The 23,300-nt window shown below is 26.1% G+C and overlaps 1 protein-coding gene across 6 annotated transcripts; it reads left to right on the top strand.

The window, feature by feature from the left end:
• The first annotated feature begins 368 nt into the window (after positions 1-368).
• Positions 369-21,816, top strand: LOC100202957 (coiled-coil domain-containing protein 87). 6 transcript variants are annotated; one of them, XR_010643334.1, is made up of 18 exons: positions 369-463; positions 572-784; positions 4,173-4,217; positions 4,616-4,739; positions 10,648-10,691; positions 12,383-12,481; positions 12,557-12,673; positions 12,879-13,051; positions 15,079-15,100; positions 16,215-16,316; positions 16,529-16,608; positions 16,687-16,802; positions 17,450-17,487; positions 18,008-18,130; positions 18,338-18,438; positions 18,757-18,818; positions 19,260-19,340; positions 21,666-21,722. XR_010643334.1 is itself a non-coding variant. In XM_065816710.1 (18 exons), the coding sequence occupies exons 1-18, from the start codon at positions 410-412 to the stop codon at positions 21,744-21,746; spliced, it is 1,689 nt and encodes a 562-aa protein (XP_065672782.1). In that variant the 5' UTR covers positions 369-409; the 3' UTR covers positions 21,747-21,816. The 6 variants fall into 6 exon arrangements, 5 of the variants coding, with proteins under 5 accessions (XP_065672782.1, XP_065672783.1, XP_065672784.1 ...); XM_065816710.1 differs by having other exon boundaries at positions 18,338-18,452; positions 21,666-21,816; XM_065816711.1 differs by lacking the exon at positions 19,260-19,340 and having other exon boundaries at positions 18,338-18,452; positions 21,666-21,816.
• Positions 21,817-23,300: the final 1,484 nt, after the last annotated feature.

Here is a 23,300-nt window from a genome sequence, read left to right as displayed (position 1 = left end):
TATAATTCAAAGTTTAAAAATGTTTGAAATAAAATACAAGTTTTATAAATGTTTGAAACATACATCAAATTTGTAAATTTTAATTTGTATTATTTTGTGGTTTTTATTTATTTTTTGTAATTCAATAAGTTGCCATAACAATAAAATGATTTTTAATTTAAAGTAGTTTTGGTTAAAGTTTAAGCTGCTTTAAATGTGACAGAGCGCTTAGCATAAATTTAGAATGGTTGCTGATATCATTGATGGATGAATACCAATATGGAGCACAGAGTTTAAAGCTAATTGTATATGTTGAATATTTTACATGAGATAGTTAATTGTATATATTTTAATATATAAATTAGCTTAAAATTTAATTAAAATATATATTTTATAAAATAGTTGTATATGTTATATACTTTACATAATAATGTTTAGATCAAGTGAAATAAAAATGGAAGTTAAAAAATTAAAGGAAAGAAATGTTAGAACTTTTGTTTCATAATTTTTAAAACGTTACTAAAATGGTTAAAATGAAACTCATATTGGATTGTTGAATCATTAAGCCTAACTAATAATTTTTCATTTTCAGCTATCTTGTTATTCATCGCTAGAAAAAGAAAATGATCTTACCAATTCAAAGAATAGAAGATCTAGCTTTCTTAACATAAATCCCAATAATCACACAAACAAAGAACAAATAGGTTGTGTGGAAGATAAGTGTTTTGATATTCAGAGCATGACTGATTATGAACTTCAGAAATTAACTGGTGATGATCTTAAAAATCTCTTGAGTAATAATTCAGTAAGCATCAGCAATACTTATTATTTGTTTAATGCAAAATATAAATATATTATTAAATATTTGTTTTCTAGAAATCATTAAATTTTAATTTAGGAAAAAGTCAAAGTCAAAATAGTTTATTTTACATCTGTTTCCTCGTTTAACACCCATTTTATACCCACTTGACACCAACTTAACATCCATTTAACACCCACTTAACACACCTAATATAAAATTAATATTAAATTACCTGAATTTCACAAAATATTTTGACCTATTTATGAAGAAAAAAAGTTATTTTTTTCCTTTTTGAGCTTCTTCTCGTCCCATTTTTTAGTAATATCTTTTATATTATGAGAACTTAGATTTCTTTATAGTTGTTTGATGTTAATAAATTCAATAAATAGATCTAAATTTAATAAAGAAATTTCACAAATAAAGTTTTGAAAAGGATTAATTAGAATGAAAAGTAACAAAAAAAAAAAAAGTTGAACAAGTGAGTTATGAAATTTTTTTTAAACAAAAAAATTGTTTTCTTAAAGTTTTAATCACTTCTGAAAATAAAACTTCTGAAAATAAAAGTTAAAATAAAAATAATAAAAAATGCACCAAAATGCTCATTAAACTTTTAAATATACAGTATTGTAAAAAATTTAAGAGCCACCAAAAACAAATCATAATTTATTTTTATTTTTAAATTTTTATTTAATCAAATATATTTTACTGGTAAAAAAATAATAATAAATTTTAGAAAACAGACAAACAAAATAAAAAATAATAATGACAAAAACTTTTGAACAAACAAAAAAAATGTATTTAAAGTTTTATAGGTAATTTTTATGTAAAAAAAATTGTGAAAAAGTTAAGGACCACAGAACAAAAAACGGTAATTTTTACCTAATACCGCGTAATTCTAGAATGAATTTTTAAGCACTCATTTATACGATTTGGCATTGAGTCTATTAAATTCTCTAAAATATGTTTGGGAACATTTCCAAGTATAGTTGGTAAAATATTGCGCAACTCCTCAAGGCTCCTTGGTGCTTTCTTGGCAATCTCTTTATCAAGCCAACTCCAAAGATTTTCAATGTAATTTAGATCTGGGTTATTTGTTGGCCAAGCTAATCGCTCAATATTTTTGCTTTCAAACCATTCAGAGACAATTTTAGCCCTGTGACATGGTGCATTGTCTTAAAATAAACGGAACACTTTTCTCAAGTGCATCAATTTATGGTAATAAGTTTTTATTTAAAATATCAACATAATAAATAGAGTTAAGTCGACCATCAAATAATTTAAACATACTCAGACCATAATATGTCATACAGCTCCATATTCCAACCGACCGCTACCTTGTTTCGTTCTTTGAACGATGCAATTGAGATTATATTTTTCTGAAGGCTGCCTGCAAATCATAATTTGATTTTTTAGGTTATCAACCTTGATATTCATCTTATCACTGAACATTACTGTCCTCCATTTTTCTTTAGAGCATTCTTTGGCGCTTTGGCAAAATTCTTTTCGCATTTTTATGTTGTTTGGTAAGTCGTGGTTCTACAACAGCTTTTTTCCATAACATATTGTTAGCTATTAGTTTTAAGGACAAGTGATGCTGATGCTTGACATCTATTTGACAGATTCCATTCCCTTTTTAATTCATGCGACAGCATAATTCGATTTTTTCTTGCCAACCTGACTAAAAGGCGATCATCATTGGGTGTCGTCAAGTGCTGTCTTCCCGAACAATTGATGATTGTTAGCACCAAACTATGTGATCGCTTTATTATTTTTCCAATTTCTCGAGCGGTTGAAAATGCACCATTTTTACACGATCTTCATAGCTAATGGCTTTTCTGCTCATTTTTTCAAAAGAAAAGAATTTTTTTTGTTTGAAATTAAATGCTTTTTTTTTTTAATACTTTAATTAATTTTTGGGTAATGACTCAGGTCATTAATAGAATATTTAAACAAAAAAGGTAAAAATAAATTAAAAAAAGATGTTTCCACCGCATTTAGCACAAATATTCTTTGTGGTTTTTAACTTTTTCACAAAAAAATATTTAAAAAAATTAACACATAATATTTAATCCTTATTTTTATAGATTCTGTTGATTAATTTAAAAAAAAAATTCTTTTTACTCATGTTCTATTTAATATTTTTGAAAAAAAAGGACTATTTTATTATCTTTAGAATAAAAATTAATTTTATTTGAAAAAAATATTTTTTTTTGTTTAGTGGTTCTTAACTTTTTCACAATACTGTATGTTAATATTAAAAAGCATTTTAAATAAATGTTTATGTGAAAAAGTGTTTTGAATAGTTTATGTGAAAAAGCTTTTTATATAATTGTTTACGTGAAAAAGTGTTTTGAATATATGTTCAATAAAAATTTGTGAGAAATTTGAAGTTTAAAAAACATTACAAGTGCTTTTGTTTTGTTTTGTTTTTTTCAAAAAAGTAAGACTTTCTAGAACAATCCAGGGTCTTTAAATAGTTCTGCTTACAAAAGAGACTAGTGGTTGCATTACCAAGAAAATGAATAAAAAATCAAAAAATATTTTGTGCCACAAAATCATGTTGAATTACTATATTTTAATTTCCTAAAGGTAGGCTGCATACAAAAAGGTAGATTGTGCTTGCAAAAATGAATGTAACTGTAATTTGTTAAAAAAAATAGACAAGCATCAACTATTATCAATTAATTATTATCATGAACCCTAGTTCATGATATCCTAAGGATCAGCTAAGCTAGCGGAAGAAAAAAATATAGAGTAACTCCAAGTAACGTGTCTATTTTATAAAAAGTTATGAAGGCAAAGTCTTTATAATTGAGTATTAAGACATTCGAGATAATAACTTCAAAGCAATTCAGTTTGCAAATAAAAATATATTAGAATTTGCTAAAGACCATCAAAAGTACAGAACTCAACACTGTAGTTGAAGCTTTGATAAAGTTTCATGTTATTTCATATTACTTCTTATACTACCTTTTATATTGCTTCACTTAGTATTGCAACCCTTTTTCAAAAGGTTTTGCAGTGCAGAAGTGAGAGACTGGCCTGTGAAACTGAATATCCAGATGCAACTATTTCATGGAGATCAATTAGCAGCACAGTAAGCTGTTAAATGTTGACATCCTTTAAAGAAGGATAGAAAGAATATTTATAAGAATGGCTTGAAAATTTTATGCAATGGGCTTCATTGAAAAAAGCTCTTCACAAGCATTGTTAAACTATTTTAAGTTTTTTATTTAATTTTATCGTTACACAGTTTTAGTTTATTTTATAATTTTGTAATTTCATTTTGTTTAAACAATGATTTAACATAATGTGGAAAAAAATTTGTTTAAAAATAATAAGTTAAAGTGTTATTATATTAAGTGTTTAATATAAATATTTTTTTTATTAGAAAGTTGAATTAAACTCTGATGAGGGTATTCCAGCACTCCTAATGGTAGTTTTATTTTACTGTAAAAATTATTATTTTAATGTATATATATATATATATATATATATATATATATATATATATATATACACACACACATACATATAGTAGCATGTAGTTAAACTTTGACATTTTGATGTTGATGTTGAACTTTCTATCATCATAATTGTAATGTATTTAAACTTTGACATTTTGATGTTGATGCACTTTCTAATATCATAACAGCATGCAGTTAAGTTTTTACATTGATGCGCTTTCTAACATCATAGTACCATGTATATTCGTTTAAATTCCATCATTTAAATTGAAAAAAAAAACGATTAAAAAAATTTTTTTTCTTGAAATTTACACATTTAAAAATGTTTAGTTTTCTTTTTTATATATAAAAAAAAATGAACAAATAGAATAGCACCGTATTAAAAAGATCTGATGACTTGAATAACACACTTCGATTCACTGAAGTCGAAAGACCATGTAGTGTGGCCTCAACTGTATCCACAGTAGATGCGTCTGAAAACGAAGATTTAGGTAAAATTAAACTTTTTTTGTGAATTTCTTGTTATTTCTAATATGATAATTATCTCTACATTCTTGACTTAAGAAAGTTGATGACATTGTTGTTGTCATCATTGTTGTGATGTAATTACTTTGTTACTTTGCCATTGTGTATATATGAAAGAGGATTTTACTGTAATGGAACTATTTAGTAAGTTGTTTCAAAAGTATTTAACTTAAGAAAGTATGTTTTGAAAGAATATACATTATATATTTTTTTCATTTGCCTAACATAGCATAAACATTATTATTTTTTAAAGGTTTTTTTTTTTTTAATTTTTTTTAAACTAATCGTTTTTATTTATAACTTTGTTACAATTTTCTCTGATATAAAATTAACTTATCCTTAAACATAAATTAAAGTATAAATAATAATTATAAATATTAATAATAAAAGTTAATTTGAATATAAAAAAAATAAAGTGGTTCATGCAGCTACATAGTTTTTGAAAAAGTAAAAAAAGTAAAGTTGCAAGTTTGAGAATTTTTTATAAGAATCAACATCAAAGAAAAAACCCAATATCATAAACAAGTGAATACATACATCTTTTAAAGAATTTACAAATTCGCTAATTTGTGAATCATTATATAAAATACTACAGTAATAAAGTATTAAACAGTTTGTAGCTGGTACTAGTGAGTTTTTCGCTGGTACTAGCAAGTGTGAAAGCTACACTATGAAGTCTTTTTTTAGTTAATTGCTGGAAAAGTTTTACAATATTATTATTTATTTACTCATGAGTTAATTGTAAATATATTTGATGGTTTTTTGAGAATTTTTAAATTGATGTAGTTGCTTTCCTTTGCACTTTTTCTAAGCAGTCTCTTTTTTTGGACAATTTGAATATGGCTGTTTAGATGTTTTGACAATTTTTCAGAAATGCACTGAAAATACTAAGCTAAACTAAACTAGGAAGAAATTTTAAGTAATTCTATATATAAATATAAGCAAAAGAGATAATGCAATTAAATCATTCCATTGCAATGGAAAGTTTTAATTGTTGTTCTTTTTGCTGTCAGGCTTGGCCTTTTTTCTTTTCATTCTGATTTACTCCCACAAAGGCTGCTAGCAACCACTATTAAGTTGGGAGTTACTAGAAAAAATAATAGAGTTATAGAGCAAGGAAGCGGTTGACAAAAGACTTAAAAAGTTGAAGGTTATATAAGTCAGGAAAACATTAAGATGAGAGTTCCAAAGCATTGAAGTGCGGGGGAAAAAAAAGAAGTTTTTAGAGCATGCAGGGACAGATACAGAAAAAGAGAGACTTTGCTGAATGACGAGTCAATTGAGATTGTATTTTAGTTGATAGAACTAGAGATGATAGCTTCTTTGACCAGCGACGATGGTTGTATTTGTAGAAAAGAGAAAGAGATGCAACTTTACGACAATTGGAATGAGTTTAGCAGATAGAGTGAGTCCAACTATGTTTGCAACGCATAAAAATGGACATTGTCTATAAAAGAAGGAGCATCATTAGAAGAACCAGCCCAAATATAACAACAGTATTATAGATGTGCTGGAACCAGTTTATGCTGAGTCCCTGATTTCGGGTACCCAGAAGAAAATGTTGAGCCAGAGTCCAGGTACCTGGCACTGGGTCCATATTAAAAAGCTGGAATATAAGCTTGTAAAACCTCTAGCGCTGAGTTGTTTTTACAAAGTAATGCTGGTTAATTTGCACTAATTAAGTTTGCCTCAATATATCATGTTTCTTTTTAATAAACAACTATATTAACACTTGAGGTCACAAATTCAAATTACGCAAACTAATGTGTAGAGTCAATGTCTGTAAATATTTTTTCTCCCTCAAGTTTTTTAATATTTGGAATCACTTGCCGTCTGATGTTGTTAATGCAAAAAATATCAAGAGCTTTAAAATTAAATTTAACTCTATCAACTTAGCCTTAAGTGCTGTAACAATAGTTACAGCACTTAAGGTTAAATTTTATTAAAAGTTTCTTTTAAGATACCTCGTGTCGGGTACTGCAACAAAATGGCAAATTCGGGTACCTAGTAAACCAGCAGAATTACCGGGTTCAAACTGGGTACCCGGCACATCACTAAACAGTATTCCATACAGGGAGGTAGAAGAGATTTGTAGAGGTAAAGGATGGAATCAAGAGAGAGAAAATGGCAAGCACAATAAAGAGAAGCAACCTTAGCAAATGCTAGTTTAGCAATCGATTGTATATATGGTTTCCATGAAAGGTCAGTAGTAAACAATAATCCAAGAAGACATAAAGTTAAGGACCCAGTGAGAGGGTCCCCATTCATTAATATAGAAATGTCGACAGTTTTGTGATAGTTGTTTGCAGTAAGTAACTGAGTTTTGTTGGAGTTAAATTTACAAGCCACTGTGAACCCCAATCTGTTACAGAAGTGAGATCAGGTTCAAGATCAGGCTGTTCTAAGCAATTGAAAAAAGAAGACTTTTTGTCAAGACAGGAATTTAAAGTTGAGTCATCAGCAAAAAGGGCTACTTTAGAAGTAAGATCATTAATTAGGAAGATCATTAATGTAAATAAGAAACAAAACAGGCTTTAAAAAAAATAATGTTTATGCTATTTTAGGCAAATGAAAAAAATATATATTGTATATTCCTCCAAAACATGCTTTCTTAAGTTAAATACTTTGGAAATAAATATTTTTTTTTTCAAACATCTTCGCTTCCAACAAGGCTGCAAGCAACCACTAATTAGAGTTGAAAGTTACTCGAAGAGAAAAGATGAAGATTGTAGGGCAAGATAACGATTGACAGATGACTTAAAAGATTGCAAATTATATGAATCAGGAAAGCAAGATAAAGGAAGCAAATTCCAAAGAACAGATGTTCAATGAAAAAAACTTGAGGATCAAGAATTTTTGGAGCACTTAGGAACAGTCACAGAAAAAGGATGACACTTGATTGAATGATGAGTAACACGAGAATGAATTTTAGTAGATGGCACAAGAGGCGTTAGCTCTTTAGAGTAGTGCCCATTGTAGTATTTGTAGAAAAGAGAAAGAGAAGCAACATTACAACGATATGGTTGGAGGTTGGCTGCAAGAGCAGGTCCAACTATGTTTACAATGCGTTTTTGCACCTTGTCTAAAAGAAGAAGGGCATCATTAGTAGATCTGCCCAAGATATGGCAACAGTATTCCATACAAGACCGGATTTGAGATTTGTAGAAATAGAGAATAGAATCCGGAGTAAGAAAGTGTCGAACTCGAAAAGCAGATGCTAATTTTGCAATGGATTTGAAATATCGTTTCCAAGAAAGATCAGAAGTAAGAGTTAATCCTAGAAGATGAAGGTTAGATGACTCATTGAGTACATTACCGTTCATAAATATGAGAAGATCTAAATTATTGCGATAACAATTGGCTGAAAAAAATTTGAGTTTTATCTGAATTAAAGTTCACCAGCCACTGTGAGCCCCATACTGTAGCAGAAGTGAGTTCCTTTTCAAGCTCAAAAGCCCCCTTCAAGCAATCAGAGAGTGTTGGCTTTTTATCATGACAAGAATAAATAGTAGTATTATTAGCAAACAATGCCACCTTAGGTGTGAGAATATCTGGAAGATGGTTAATGTAAATTAAAATGAGTATAGGGCCAAGGATTGAACCTTGAGGAACCCCTGAAGTTACAGAATGAGAAGAAGAGTGCTGTCCATCGAGGACAACTTTTATAATATGATTAGATAGGAAGGATTCAATAATCTTAAAGATGTTACCAGATACACAATAAGAAGATTTTTTTTTTTTTTTTATGTTACTTCACCTCCTCAAGGCCGAGAAGGCCACTACAGACGAGGAGGCTACTTATTTGTGGTATAACCCTCTCTCAACTCTATAACTCTGAAACACGAACCTTGGCGAACAAGGCTGCTGCGAGGAGAAGCAAGTTGAGCACTACGCTACTACCAGAGACGTGGTGGGGATCAAACTCAGAATCTCTCGCTTATGAAGTGAGCGCTCTACCACTACACCACTACCGCTTATGAAGAAGACCAGCATGCCAAACTTTATCAAAATCTTTTGAAAGGTCAAGAGCGATGGCCTTATCCTCTCCACCTTTGTCTAATGCACGATAAAACCTATCAGTTATTACTGTTAGAAAATCAGCTCTAGAACGAGAAGATCGAAATCCATATTTATAATCAGAAAGTAAGTTATTAGATTCAAGATGAGAGATTAAGTGTTTTTTAATTAAAGATTCAAAAACCTTGCTTATGATAGGAAGAAGACTAATGGGACGGTAGTTAGACAAATCAGATTGCCCTCAAGATTTTTTGAAAATAGGGATAACAGATGCCGCTTTCCAGCAGGCTGGACAACAAGACTCTGATAAGCACTTATTAAATAGTTTTGAAATTATAGACGACAGCTCCAGAGAACACTTCTGCAAGACTATAACAGGTATGTTGTCCAGGCCACAAGCTGTAGAAGAGTCTAAGCAGGAAATCACTTTAGATACAGAAGCTGGAGTGATACGAATGTCAAGCAATGGATCAACCTGTTTGACGGCTATATCAGGTAGAACGCAACTAGTGGAATCAAGAGATGATATTTATGAAAATTTCTTAGCAAACAATTCAGCTTTGTCTTTAGGATTGGTGACAAAGTCTGAACCATACAAGAGAGTTGGAATTACAGATTTGCCCTTATTATTATTGCTATTAAAGATTCTCCAGAAGTCACGAGAGCCTAATTTTTGTGATGAAATATGAGATTTCATGACCTGAGAAAAGCGGGCTTTGGTGTTAGACAAAACCTTCGATTGGCAATTGCAGAAGCACAATGTGAGGTAAACCAAGGAGAGGAGTGAGGCTTGACCTGGAATCGTTGATTGGGAATAGAAGATTCCATGCCAGCCTGAATCCACGAAGTTATGTAAGAAGCACATTTATCAACAGGAAGACAAAAGATTTCTACCCAAGGGCCATCACGAAGAAAATCACGGATAGAGTCTTAGTCAGCTTTAAGATAGTTGTAAGAGGTACGATCATAGGGGGATTCAGATGATGAAGAAAAATTAGATAATAGTTTTAGAGTGTTTAAATATAACTGTACTAAATAGTAAAAATACTAGAAAACTTACTAAATAGTTTCATTACAGTAATATCCTCTTTCATAAATACCAAGGATAGAACCTTGAGGTACACCAGAAGTAACTGGAAATAGAGAAGAGTGTTCTTCTTTGAAAGAAACCATTTGATAATCTCAAAAACTTTCCTTCCTTTTAAAGTTTGAAACAATTCAGCGGTATATGGAGTGAATGAAAAAATGTGCTTACACTTGTTCTAAGCAACAAATTGATTTATTTAAAAAAATTATAAAAAACGTTTTTAACTTATTCATTCCTATCATAGTTTAAAGTAAATTCAAAAAAATTATATTAATAATAACATCTTTGTTTAAAAGATTTAAAATAAAAACATAGAAAAATTTTCAACCATTTACATTTATCCTAAAAAATATGTGCTTATATATAATTAAAAAAAGTTATATTCAATGTTATTTGGTAATTTAAATAAAATGTGTTTATTTTAAACAATCATTAGAAGTTATTTGTAATTTTATTTAAAAGCCTTCATCTAATATAAAAACTTAAGAAAATAACAGCGATTCAAAGTTAATGTGATTTAAAATAGTTATTTTCAACACATTTCTAAAATATTTAATTGTTAAAACATCTGAACAGCCGTAGTCAAACTGTCAAGAAAATAAAATTATTTGTGTGGTTCAGAATAATTATATTACTGTCTATTACTATTACTATTGTATTACCTGATAATAATATTATTTTGGTTATATACTTGATATTAAAACAAAATATTGATTTAATTTCACATTATTTTATTTGGTTTTAATTTATTATGTTTCAAATCTTTCTAGGCTTTACTCATCCTGCAGTTCTAAATGTTAAAGTTCCTAGAAAGGTTTTATTTATTCTATTTATCTATTTATAATATATTAGTTATTATTTAAAATATTTATATTTATAAAAAATTACAAAAAGATGATAAAGGTAATAAAGAAATTACTCTTATGTAACACCAATGTAGAAAAATTAATACACTCTGAAAATTAAACGTTTTTAAATTTGATATAAACCCAGAAATGAAGGTGAACTATACGATCAGGTAATAAATTCCATATTTTATTTATTCTTTTGCAAAATCTCAGAATTTGTTGTGTTTGCTACATTGAATAAATATTTGAGAATTGTTGAATAGTGAGTAGGAGCAAATATGAAAAACTCTATAAAAGTTAAGTCATTATTAGGTTGAATTTTATTCTACGGCATTTAAGAGAAATTAAAAGGTCTTAAAGCATAATGATAAGAAGAACTCTTACAGACAACTTTTGTGTATTATTTCTGATCTTTTCTATCTAACATTTCATATGAAATTATATCATTTATATATCATTTAATATATATCATTTAATATATATCATTTAAGAAATAGGGATTCCAAATGGGTGTACATGATTCAAGAATTGGTTGAATATAAACTTTTTAGCTCTTTTAACTCTTATTAAAAGTAAAGATCATTATGGATTAAGGACTTAAAGAGAAAGCAAATGAATTTGCTTTGTGGATTCAAAAAAAAATTTAAAAATTTTGTATCAGAATATATGCATATGCCAATATCTTGGATTGAAATAACAAATTCAATAGGGGTATCAATGTTTAATGAATACAAGTGTACAGGTAAACAATTCTTTCCATAACGTAGATGAAAACAAATTTTTCGGCAGATATATTGAGTTTGCAATTTTTCGACCACTCTAAAATATTTTTTTAAGTATTGACAAGGTGGATATTATTCCAATCATTACTTGCCTGATAAAACTTGTTTTTGTCTGCAAGCAACTTAATGCCACAATCACATTCAATGCAGGAAATTACACCATTTAGATAAATTAAAAATAAAGTGTTGAGACAAAATGGTGTTTAAATATAAATTGTAGATATAATTTTTAGTAATTCAATACCATAACCATGTAACAGTGCAGTTTAAACTTAGGGGAAGACAGTAACAAAGGTTTTTTTAAAATTTATATATATGATTTCAATTGTCTTTTTATCATTAACAGTATTGGTCCACTCATTTAAGGTTAACAACATCTGTGTGCTTGTGGATCTACACTTTAGAATGTGCATTTAATGCACAGATATTAAGTTATTGGTGAGTAAGTAGTTTGTAATAAACTTTCTGCAATGATTGATTCCATAAATTTACAAACAGTTCATGTCATAGAAAAAGGTTGTGGTTAAAGATGGGTTTTTTTCTTTGATATTAGACATACTAAATCAGTTTTCCAGATCTATAGTAAAATGTTTTTCGGCATTTTTTCAAACAGAATAGAAAAAAAGAATAGCAATCATATTTGCATTTGATTTAAAAAGTGAAGCATGATATTCATCAGAGTATTTGATGGAGGCTTTTGTTAAAATGAAACTAAAGAACTAAGGAGTTTTTATGTAGTAGTATATCTAATACAGGTGCAATGCCACTATCAGTAATAAAAAAATAATCAAAAAAGTTTGTATGTATGTAAATTTTGCAACATACATACATACAAAATTTTGTTTGTAATTTTTTTTTTCTTTTAAATATTACAGGGGGTTTTTAAAATGCCTTCTTCAAAAACATGTGTAACACCAATTGATAATCCATTAACTATCGAGAAGAATTCAATATGTGAGGATATTTTTAATGAGGTTTAGTTTAATTTTTAAATGTTTTTGTTAAATTTTTTTTTTTCAACAATTGATTTTTTGTTAAATTTTTTTAAGATTGACATAGGAAAAATAAGAGATTTGGATAACCATTTAAACATTATTGAAGAAATACATGAAGTTTATAATGAAATTAGAGCTTTTTTACCCAAAGATCATTTTCATTTTAATGAGGTTTGCAAATTTAACAATAAGTATTTCATTGGCATTCATTGCTCATCATACTTACGTAGTACACTTTAAGTCTTTACATAGTACACTGTGTACATTTAAAGTGTACTTAAGTAGTACACTTCAAAAATTTCTTTACTTTGTTAACTTAGACTAAAGTTACACAAGAAATAACTTCACTTTATCACAAAAAAAAATTATTTTTAAGAATTTGGAAGGAAGTGACCCAGTAATTTGTGAACAAGTATCTATGTCAAAATTGGCGGAAAAGAGTAAGTTCTATTCATCCATTGTAAATAAAGAACTTCAATTAGAGCAGGGAGTAAAGACATCTAATAAAGTCAAAGAAGTTATTTCATCAAATTCCAAATGTAGTTGCAAGTATGTTTAATTTTTTAATTATTTTTTATTATTTTATTATATTTTTATTATATTTCATCACTTTTCTATTTGACATATTATATTATGGCGCATTATATAATATATTTCTGTTTATATCTTTTTATGTTCATGTTTCCTTTATTTACTCAAAAGAGAAACAATTCATTAAAGTTAAAATTATTGGACTTAATATTTATTGGACCTAATTATTAATTATCTAAATAATAATTATAATAAATATAATTATATGAATAAATATAAATCAATTTTACACATATTTATATAAACTTGTAGTATGTGTTTAAACAAATAGTAAGTTATAAGTATAATATTAATAGTAAGCTATAAATTAATTATGTCATGAAATATTCTTAAATTTGTTAAATTAAATCATAAATATTACAAATATTAAATCATAAATATTAAATAAAAAAAATTAAATCATAAATATTAAAAATCATAAATATTAAAAAACATTAAAAAAGTGTTAAAAAACATTGTTTAAGTATTTAAAAAAATAAAAAGGAAAATAGAACAGCCTGTTTTGTTATATAGAGTCCTCAGTAAAAACTATAAATCTAAGTTACATAAAAAATGACATTTCAAAAAATTCTTATTTTTAATAATTAAATGCAAATACTTAGGTAAGTATAACAAAAGGTTAGAAAAGTCATTAAAAAACAAAAAAACTTTCTATCGTAGTACCGTCCAGTATTCAGTGATGTCTTTATTTGTGTCTGTTTAGAATGTTCTATGCTAAAAGTGCATAAAAAGACATTAAATACTGTATTGTTATTTAGATTGTATTTTAAATGTTTTTAGAAACTAGATTAGATTTTGTTTGTATTTAGAAAATAATGATATAAAGTTAAAGTTTGAAATTAATTGTTTGCAATATTACAAGTTTTGATCAAATTTGCTTGAATAATAAACCAGAAATTTTATATATTGGTTTGGCTTAAATGTAATGAGCATTTTTAAAAGTTTATTATTTATATTAACTAACTTTCAAAAATATATGTACCAAAATTCAGGCCTTGTTACAACATTTCCTGGTGTAACAGAAAAACGTAACACATGTGAATGTCACTCAACTCAGTTTACATCTTTAAATCATTAAAAGTTAAATTGTGTCATTAGTGCATTTTAATGTACCTCATTGTAATTAAATTTAATTTTAAACTGGGTAAAAAATCTTTTAAACAAAATAGCCATAAAAAATATTACTAATGAAATCATAATTTGGTATTTAAAAAAGATTATATTTCCTTATTATTTATTTCTTCAAAAAATTATATATAGAATTATGGCATATTAATCTTTTGTTTGCTTTATTACAATTTTATTTTTAATTTGAAGTTTTAAAAATAAAATTTTTTCACAATTGTGATGAAAATATTTTTTACAATAATTAATTATGGCGTAATATTTTCTAAATAAATGCCACTTAAAAAATATTAAAAGACAATTTTAATATTCCAATAGATAAAAGTTTTAGCTTAACACAGATAAAATTGTCATGACATTAAATGCATACAGGGTAACGGTTATTAACAAGGCATGAAAAGCAGCGCAGAGTTAGTTTCAAGTTGCTTTCGATTAGCAGCTTTAAATGCTCTTCTATTCTATTGGTTTATTTTGCCATTACAAAAGTGTTAAAACCAGTGTTATTCTGTCACCTCAGCCAGCAAATCCTGATTGGAATTGATTTCTTGTGACAACCGCTGAAGGAATTTACAATATTTTTAATTCTGGATCTTTGCTGTCAGTTAGTATTTTGAATCCTGATCTTTCCAATTGGATATATTTGTAGGGGTTTCATTATATACTCAAATCATAAAACTTCTATAAGCTTCCAGGCCTATCTATGGATTTTTAAAATAATTACTCATTACTTTTTATCCAACTCAATAACATTAAATTATTATTATTTTATTATTTAGTTTTATTATTTAGTTTTATTATTTAGTTTTATTATTTAGTTTCTAATAAAAATTAGTGTTGAACATTTTATTTTTTTGAAATAGTTCGAGTGCCAGCAATAACAAGGTTAGTATTATATGTATATGTTTTTATTCTACAAATATTTTGTGTGTGTGTGTGTGTGTGCGCGGAGGTTATAGAGATTAATAAAGATCAAAGATAATTTATAAATGTCTGCATATATAATAATAAGTTTGCATAATTTGGTATCAATAATTTAGTAATCCTTTAATAGATAAAAACTACTAAATTAAGCAAGATTTACAATTTGAGACAAAGTTATTCTACATCGTTTTTGATAACTTTCTTGTTTTTATTTCCCAAGTGATCAGTCTTAAGAATTTTTATAGAAAGGATCATAGCTATAATTTTTTATTTCTCATGAAAAAGCTCTAGTAGGCCTAATACAATCATAATTGAGTCTAAGTACCAAGTGTGCAATCATAGTTGAGTCTAAGTTATAAGTGTGCAATCATAGTTGAGTCCAAGTACCAAGTGTGCAATGAATCAAGTATTGTAACTAGTGTTTCTAGATTTAAACAGTTAGACAACAAACTCGGTAATAAGCTTGATTTCTTCAAAGAGACTGTTGCTTTAGATAGTAAATAGCTTTGTAATTGTATTTGCTTTAGAAAGTAAAAACCTAGTTTTGAGGGCTGTATATATAACAGATATACAAATGTAAATTTGTATTATCTTTTTATTATATTGTCAGATAAAAAAAAAGTCTAGTATCACGAAATGTTACCATAAGATTTTATAATAAATCTTGTAACAGTTTGTAACCATAACAACTGAATTAGCAGTTTAACTGAATTGTAAGTACTTTCTTCAAAAAAAAAAATTTCAGTTTAGTTTTTTCATTGGTCATTATTTTCCAAAAGTAAAGCACTCTTATTTCGGTTGCCATGGTGCTACTTTTTGCCTTTGGCAAATAAATATAAAAAATTTTTTTTCCTTAGAAAAATTTTGTATGTATTTGTTTTAATTTTTTTATACTTTAGAAAAATTTAACTGAAATTTTTCTAAAGCATTTTGATTTTCTTAGACTCTCCCTCTTGTCCATCTTATTCTTCTACCTTATTTCCTCCCTCTATAAAATATAAATAATTTTTATAAAATTTTTAAACTAATAACTTGAAAGAAAAGTAAAATTTAACTATGATAAATATAAATTTAGAAAAATATTATTAAAATCTGCAATGAAAAAGAGCATCAGCAGAAGAAGAATTCTGAAATTGATATCAATTTTGATGATTATCAAAAGTTTATTTCAAAAACTGTAAGTTACAAAAGTAAAAACTGTAAGTTTATAAAGACTTAATTGATGGGTTGTTATTGGTTGATATCTTATAAAGACTTAATTGATGGGTTGTTATTGGTTGATATCTTATGAAGACTTAATTGATGGGTTGTTATTGGTTGATATCTTATAAAATATAGTGTTGTTATTATTTTATAATAGTTTTCAAAACAAAAGTTTCTTTTTGTTAGGGGAATGATTATTTATTTTCTATCTACCATCTTTACTCAAAAGAACTTTATATGAATGAAGAACAAATAACGTATATAAGGTTAGTGCTTACATCTTTCATTGTATTATTTAGTTTTTTATAAGTTTTTTTTTTCTGTACTTACTTTCATTTTTATAGTTATCTGAAAGAAAAGAAATTGCAACTAAAAAACAAACATCATCAATTTCAGCCAGGTCATTGGAATCCATTTTGTATTTTTATAGATGGGTTAGAACAAGAAAAATCTTTAAATGGTTAGTGTTTTCTTTTTGTGTTTTGCACAAAAAACAAGCTGAAAAACATGATATTCTTTTTTTTTGGACATGTTTTGTAATTACAAACTACATTTTCAAAATAATTAATTTATAATTAAAACTCAGTTATTTAAAGTTTAAAAATGAAAATATTGCATCAAAAAATTAACAGACAAAAGCTTGTTGCACCAATAAAAAATAAAATTACAAATTACGAAGTGAAAAACAAAAGTAAAGGAATTGTAAATAAAAACAAGTTGTAAATAAAAACAAGTTGTAAATAAAAACAAGTTGTAAATAAAAACAAGTTGTAAATAAAAACAAGTTGTAAATAAAAACAAGTTGTAAATAAAAACAAGTTGTAAATAAAAACAAGTTGTAAATAAAAACAAGTTGTAAATAAAAACAAGTTGTAACATAACTTAGATTGATAAATTTATAATATGAGATGTTTTTTCCATCTAATATAATGCAATTCTTTTGCTTTTAATTTAGTTTTAAAAGTTGTCGAAAATCATAAAACGTAGTTAGATTTTTATAAATATAAGATGAGTTTAAATTCTTTTAAACATAAGATGTAAACAATCTTGTGTTTTTTATTTTATTTTATGTTTGTTTTATAGTATTTTATTTATTTATATTTTCAGACTTGTTAAATGTTGAAGCTGAGCATCTAAATGACAAGGTAAATTTTAAAAATTAAATGTAACACACACAACATTTAAATGTTGTTACTTTAAATTAAAACTAAATTGTGTGCAACCAAATCACACTTATGTGTTTTTAATCAAAGATTTTTTTCACAGAAAGTCTAATTTGAGTTTGAATGTTAATAAATTAGTAAAAAAAAGTGAAAAAAAAAAATTTTAAATTTTGAAAAAAATTAAAAAATTTAAAGATAATGAGATTATTTTTTGTTTTATTATTTTCTTTATTTATGTTTCATTTTATGTTTCAGTATTTTCTTTATTTGTTTCATTTTATGTTTCATTATTTTCATTATTTATGTTTCATTTTTTGTTTCATTATTTTCTTTATTTAAGTTTCATTTTGTGTTTCATTATTTTCTTTATTTATGTTTCATTATTTTCTATATTTATGTTTAATTTTATGTTTCATAATTTTCTTTATTTATGTTTCATTTTATGTTTCATTATTTTCTTTATTTATGTTTCATTTTTTGTTTCATTGTTTTCTTTATTTAGGCTTTAATATCAAAACTTCAAGATCGTCTTGAACAAATATGGGATTCTCTAAAGATGTCTTTCCAGCAGCGAGTCGCAATGACATTAAAATATTATTCTGTTGACATTAAAACAATTTCTGACGTAATAATTTTATTTGCTCAGATTTTATATAAAAATTATAGTATTAAATATTATTAGGATATTCATTACTATATTATATTAATATCTATTTACTAGAGGTTATATTATTACATTGTATTAATATATATATTTACTAGAAGGAGTGTCCAAAGCATTTTTAGTAGAAGTTTAGCAACATTGGATAAATAAATCTCTCAATTTCTATAGGTTGTTGAGGCATGGGAAGCTGTTGCAGAATTGATAGTTAAAAGAGAAACTGTCTTACTTGAAATATTTGCTTTTGAACAATTAGCTTCTGACCCTAGAAGGTTTTTTGAGAAAGGTTTTTATTATGCAGCAACATAGATTTTAACTAATTCGAACTATAACTATGAATTATCTTTTTTTTACAATGTTTTGAATTCATGTTTTGAATGTATGTTTTGAAATTTTTTGAAAAATTTTGAAATGTTTTGAATGTATGTTTTGAAAACATTTAAAAATATATATATATATATTTTCTTCATACCTTAACCAAGAAATAAATCTTTATGCAAAACATTTATTAATTCATGTCATTTCCATTTGTTATTTCCATTCATTTTTTCCATCATTTAATATTTTTTTGTTATTTCAAATAAATTTAGGCTTTCAGGGTTCATCTGAAGCACGAATGAATGAAGCAAAAATTCGCGCTAAACAAACCAAGGTTTTATAATTTAAAATTTATAAAAGTTAAAGTTTTTAGGAATTTTTAAAAACTTTTTATTCATATTAAAAATAAGTTTTCCATATTAAATGAAAACACTAAGGTTTAAAATTTAATTTGACATTTTAAGAAACATTGCAAAAACATAACAAAAAAAAAAATTGTTTCAATGTTTCACAAAAGGATTTGATTGTATTTTATAATGTTGTATTTTAGAATTGCTGAAAAATTAGATAAATATGTTCAATTTTTTAGCAATTCCAAAATACAACATAAAATACATTGAAATAATTTTGTTATGTTTTGCGATGTTTCTTTGCTATTCTTTTTTTTTATTTTTTTAAATTTTATTATAGATACTGGGAAAAAATAAAAACTGTATTTTAAATTAATAGGATATTGTGAGATTAGAAAAATAAAAACTGTATTTTAAATTAATAGGATATTGTGAGATTAGAAAAAAAAATATGCAAACTAATCCATTACATAAAGCAGCAATATCATGATCATGTTTCTTACAAGGTATTTTTTATTTGTTAATGTTAATGCCAATTTATATAAAAAATCAAAGTTATATTAAAATTTTTTTTCATAAAATACAATCAAGTTATTTTTTAATTTTTTTTTTTAAATTTTATAAAATACAAGCAATTTATTTTTTAATTTTATTTTAAATTTCATAAAGTACAAGCAAGTTATTTTTTAAATAATTATATCAATGTCAACTTTACATGAAACATTTGAACTTTGACAGGTGAATTTTAGTCTAGTATATAATTGTACAAGATTTTAATGTCATTCAACATTTTAATGTTGAATGACATTAAATCCCCATTCTATACACAGGCACACACATACACACGCACACATTTTTTTACCACTAGTGCTCGAAGCAAGATGGAATGCTATCCTGACACTTTTTTATAATGTATAACCATCATGCCATCTTTATATATCTCTCCTGATATAAAAATCATTAGACGGAATGGTATTTTGAAATTACAGGAGAATCCCATTAACTCGGATTCTGCAAGGGTATATATATATATATATATATATATATATATATATATGGAATGCCATATTTCTTTGATATAGATAGTTCTCCTTTGTCGAGTTCTTTTAGTATTATGCAGGGTTGATAAAAATCACAATTTTTAAAAAAAAAAATCGAAAAATCAATTTTTTTGATTTAAATCAGATTTTTTTGATTTTAATCGGATTTTTCTGATTTAAATTACTTTTAATTATTTTGGAAAAATAAACTTTTAATCACATAGTTTTTAAAAATATAATGAAGTCATTTAAAACATTGAAAAATCTTTTTTAATGTTTGTTTACAAATTTTCAAAGATTCAATCAATTAAATTCATTAATTCTAATGCTTTTTGATTAAATAGTTTGAATAGGAAAACCAATTTGCCTGCTTTCTCAATTCCGAGTCTATTTCTAATTTGAATGCACAAGACCAAATGATGAAAATATTCTTTCAACTTCTGCAGATGAAGCAACAGCAGTAAGTTACTGTTCAACAACTTTTTGTAATTCCTGAATCACATGATCGTAATGAGATTTCCACCAATCACATGGCTTAATAGTTTGAACAATGTTATCATGCAACATAAACTTTTGAAATGGTGCTGCTTCTGCTTTAAAGTTAACCAAAAGTGGAAGAAAATCTGGATTCTTTGAAGCTGCAAAGTCATTCCAATCTCTATTTCTTTATTGGTTAATTCTTAACCTCTATATTTAAGATTAACAATATTAGCCAAGAAACTAGCTGCGGTCATTGCCTGTTGTATTTTTTTGGATAAATTCTTCTTAGCATCTTGGCTAAGCTTAGGCTAAGCTAATTTTTGTAATTTAATGTAATTCAAAAAATATTATTTATTTTCTATCATGTAATGGATGCGATGGAAAAACAACATGCATTGGTAAAACTAATAACCTAAGGTTAAGAACTAATCTACACATCTACACATGCAGAACAGGTATTGGTTCAGATAAATTTGATCAGCATGTTTTCAATTGCCATAAAAATGAACCTTTTTTTAAATTATTTCCGATGTTAAAACTCTCAAATGAGAATTTACTTCTTATTTATGAAGCTCACCTACGTAAACAGGGACATGATACAATGAACATATAAACAGGAAGTAATTATTTTCACATTACTTTTAAAATTTTCCTCACCAACTAGTATCAAGTTATGCTATAATTTTGTTAATTATAGTTCTTTATATAAACCTTAATTACTTCCTTTTTTTAAAAAAAATTTATAGGAAGTTCAATATAAAGAGTTTTTTTAGTTTTGTATATCTCATACACAGCTGAAGATTTTATATGAAAGGCCTTCTGTGTTAGAGAAAAATTTTTTTTTTAAATATTTGTCAAAATTTAAATAATAAATATATTTTACTCATCTTAGTTTCAATAATTTTACTTTTGTTACCTGGAACATTTACTCATATTTGTTAAAATAATTTTGCTAAATATTTATATATATATATATATATATATATATATATATATATATATATATATATATATATATATTTATATATATATATATATATATATATATATATATATATATATATATATATATATATATATATATATATATATATATATTGGATAGGAATTTGACATAAAAGAATAGACATAATTTATAAATGTTTATGCTTGAAATGAGCATGTATTTTAAACCTTTTTTTTTTTTGAAAAACAGGGACAGGGTGATCTGAAGAATAAATTGTTTATTCAGTTGTATGAAAATAGGTTTCTGCCCAATTAACACTAGAACTAAACTTGTTTTTTAAAGGTGTTGTTTTTAATTTTATTTAGGATGTTAATTATCAACTCAAAATGAAAACAGATCGTTTGGAAATGCTTAATTGGTTACGTATTGAGAAAAACACGATATAAAATTAGTAAAACAAAAAAAACAAAAAAGTTATAGTTTAATATATTGTTCGGTTTATAATGTTTTGAAAAAAGCATAAAAAAAAGTTTTGTGTATTATTTTTTTTTATGCTTTTCAACCTTCCTACCCCTTCAACCCATGTGACACTTTTGTCATTTTTAACCCCCTATCTTCACTTCTTCTTCATCCTCTCCTCCACACACTCACCAACCCTCAGTATGTGACGTGCAATTTTTTTGAAATATTCATTATTATCTAGTTTTAATTAATGATATGTCTATCAAACATCCATTTCAATGAAAAGATATTAAATGTCTGTTTGTAATCTTAGCTAAATACGTTGTAATAAAAATCTAAGTTAAAAGAAAGTATTACTGTAGCTACCATCTTTTCTCTAGACTGTCACGTAACAAGACACTAATTTTACAGTTTTTTGTTTCTTTTAAGCTTCAAAGTTGTTTATTAGTTTAATTGTTTACTTTTGTGTTTTATAAAAAAGTTTTATAGTCTTATTTTTACTTAAGTTACTTCTTATTTTTTTTATTTTATTGTTTACTAATTACATTTGTTCCTTTTTTACTCGGGCAAACCTCTGAAGCTTGTTTAGGCTAAAAGTTCGTTAACGTTGATTAACGTTGTTACTAGTGATGAATTTGTTTGACAGTTTAGCAGTAAACCTCAAGTGTGGCAGGGAGGGGGCATATGCTGTAAAGCAATTGCGTTCAACATCTAACATGTAACGTATTCCACATGTACTCTGGTAAAATTATTCTGTTATTAAATTAACTTAATAAAATTATACATCTTTGTTACTATATATCATAGTATATTTTTCATGCAATTTGGTTATTACATAGAGTTACTGCAAATTTAAATTTATTATAGGTGTATTTATGCACGCGGTTGCGATAAAGGTCTGTCCCTTGTTGATACTGGTGTTCCGCTACATTTTTTCCCCGTATTTTCATTCCCCAAAACATGTATAGCGACTAGGCTTTTCCCCGGGATAGTTCTAAAGAAAACTTAAATACATTTTTGAATACATTTTCACGCTATTTTTTCAATTTCACAATACAACGTTAATACTTAATAATAAATATAATGCTATTATTAAGTTTCAACAAACACTGCATTAGACAATATACTAATTTAATCTTTGATATTTCTCTAAAAGCAGCAATAATAAAGATATATATCTATTAATTTTCTTTTCTTGGTTACAAGATACAAAAGCTATTAATGGCTGTAAAATCATAAAAAGAAGAAGAATTTTTAGATTCCCTTTCCCAAGAGAATCTAAAAACTCCCTACTTTTCTTTTATTCAAAGTTATCTAACTTACGCTAAAATCATAGAAAAGTACAAATAAGTCAAAACGTTATAATTCTCTACATATACATCAAATAGTGACTAATCCAGCATTATTTGGTGTTTGAAATATTTCAGACGCGGAGAAAACTCCAAACATTTGTATGTTAATTACTTACCTATTTGTATGTTTTTACTACGTTGGATACTCTTACTAAAAAAATTAAAGTATTTCATAATTAATAAAAC

This window comes from Hydra vulgaris, chromosome 13 (genome assembly GCF_038396675.1).
Source record: "Hydra vulgaris chromosome 13, alternate assembly HydraT2T_AEP".
Taxonomy (NCBI): Eukaryota; Metazoa; Cnidaria; class Hydrozoa; order Anthoathecata; family Hydridae; genus Hydra; species Hydra vulgaris.
Note: the sequence above shows the minus strand (reverse complement) of the source record. Positions and strands in the feature narration are given on the sequence as shown.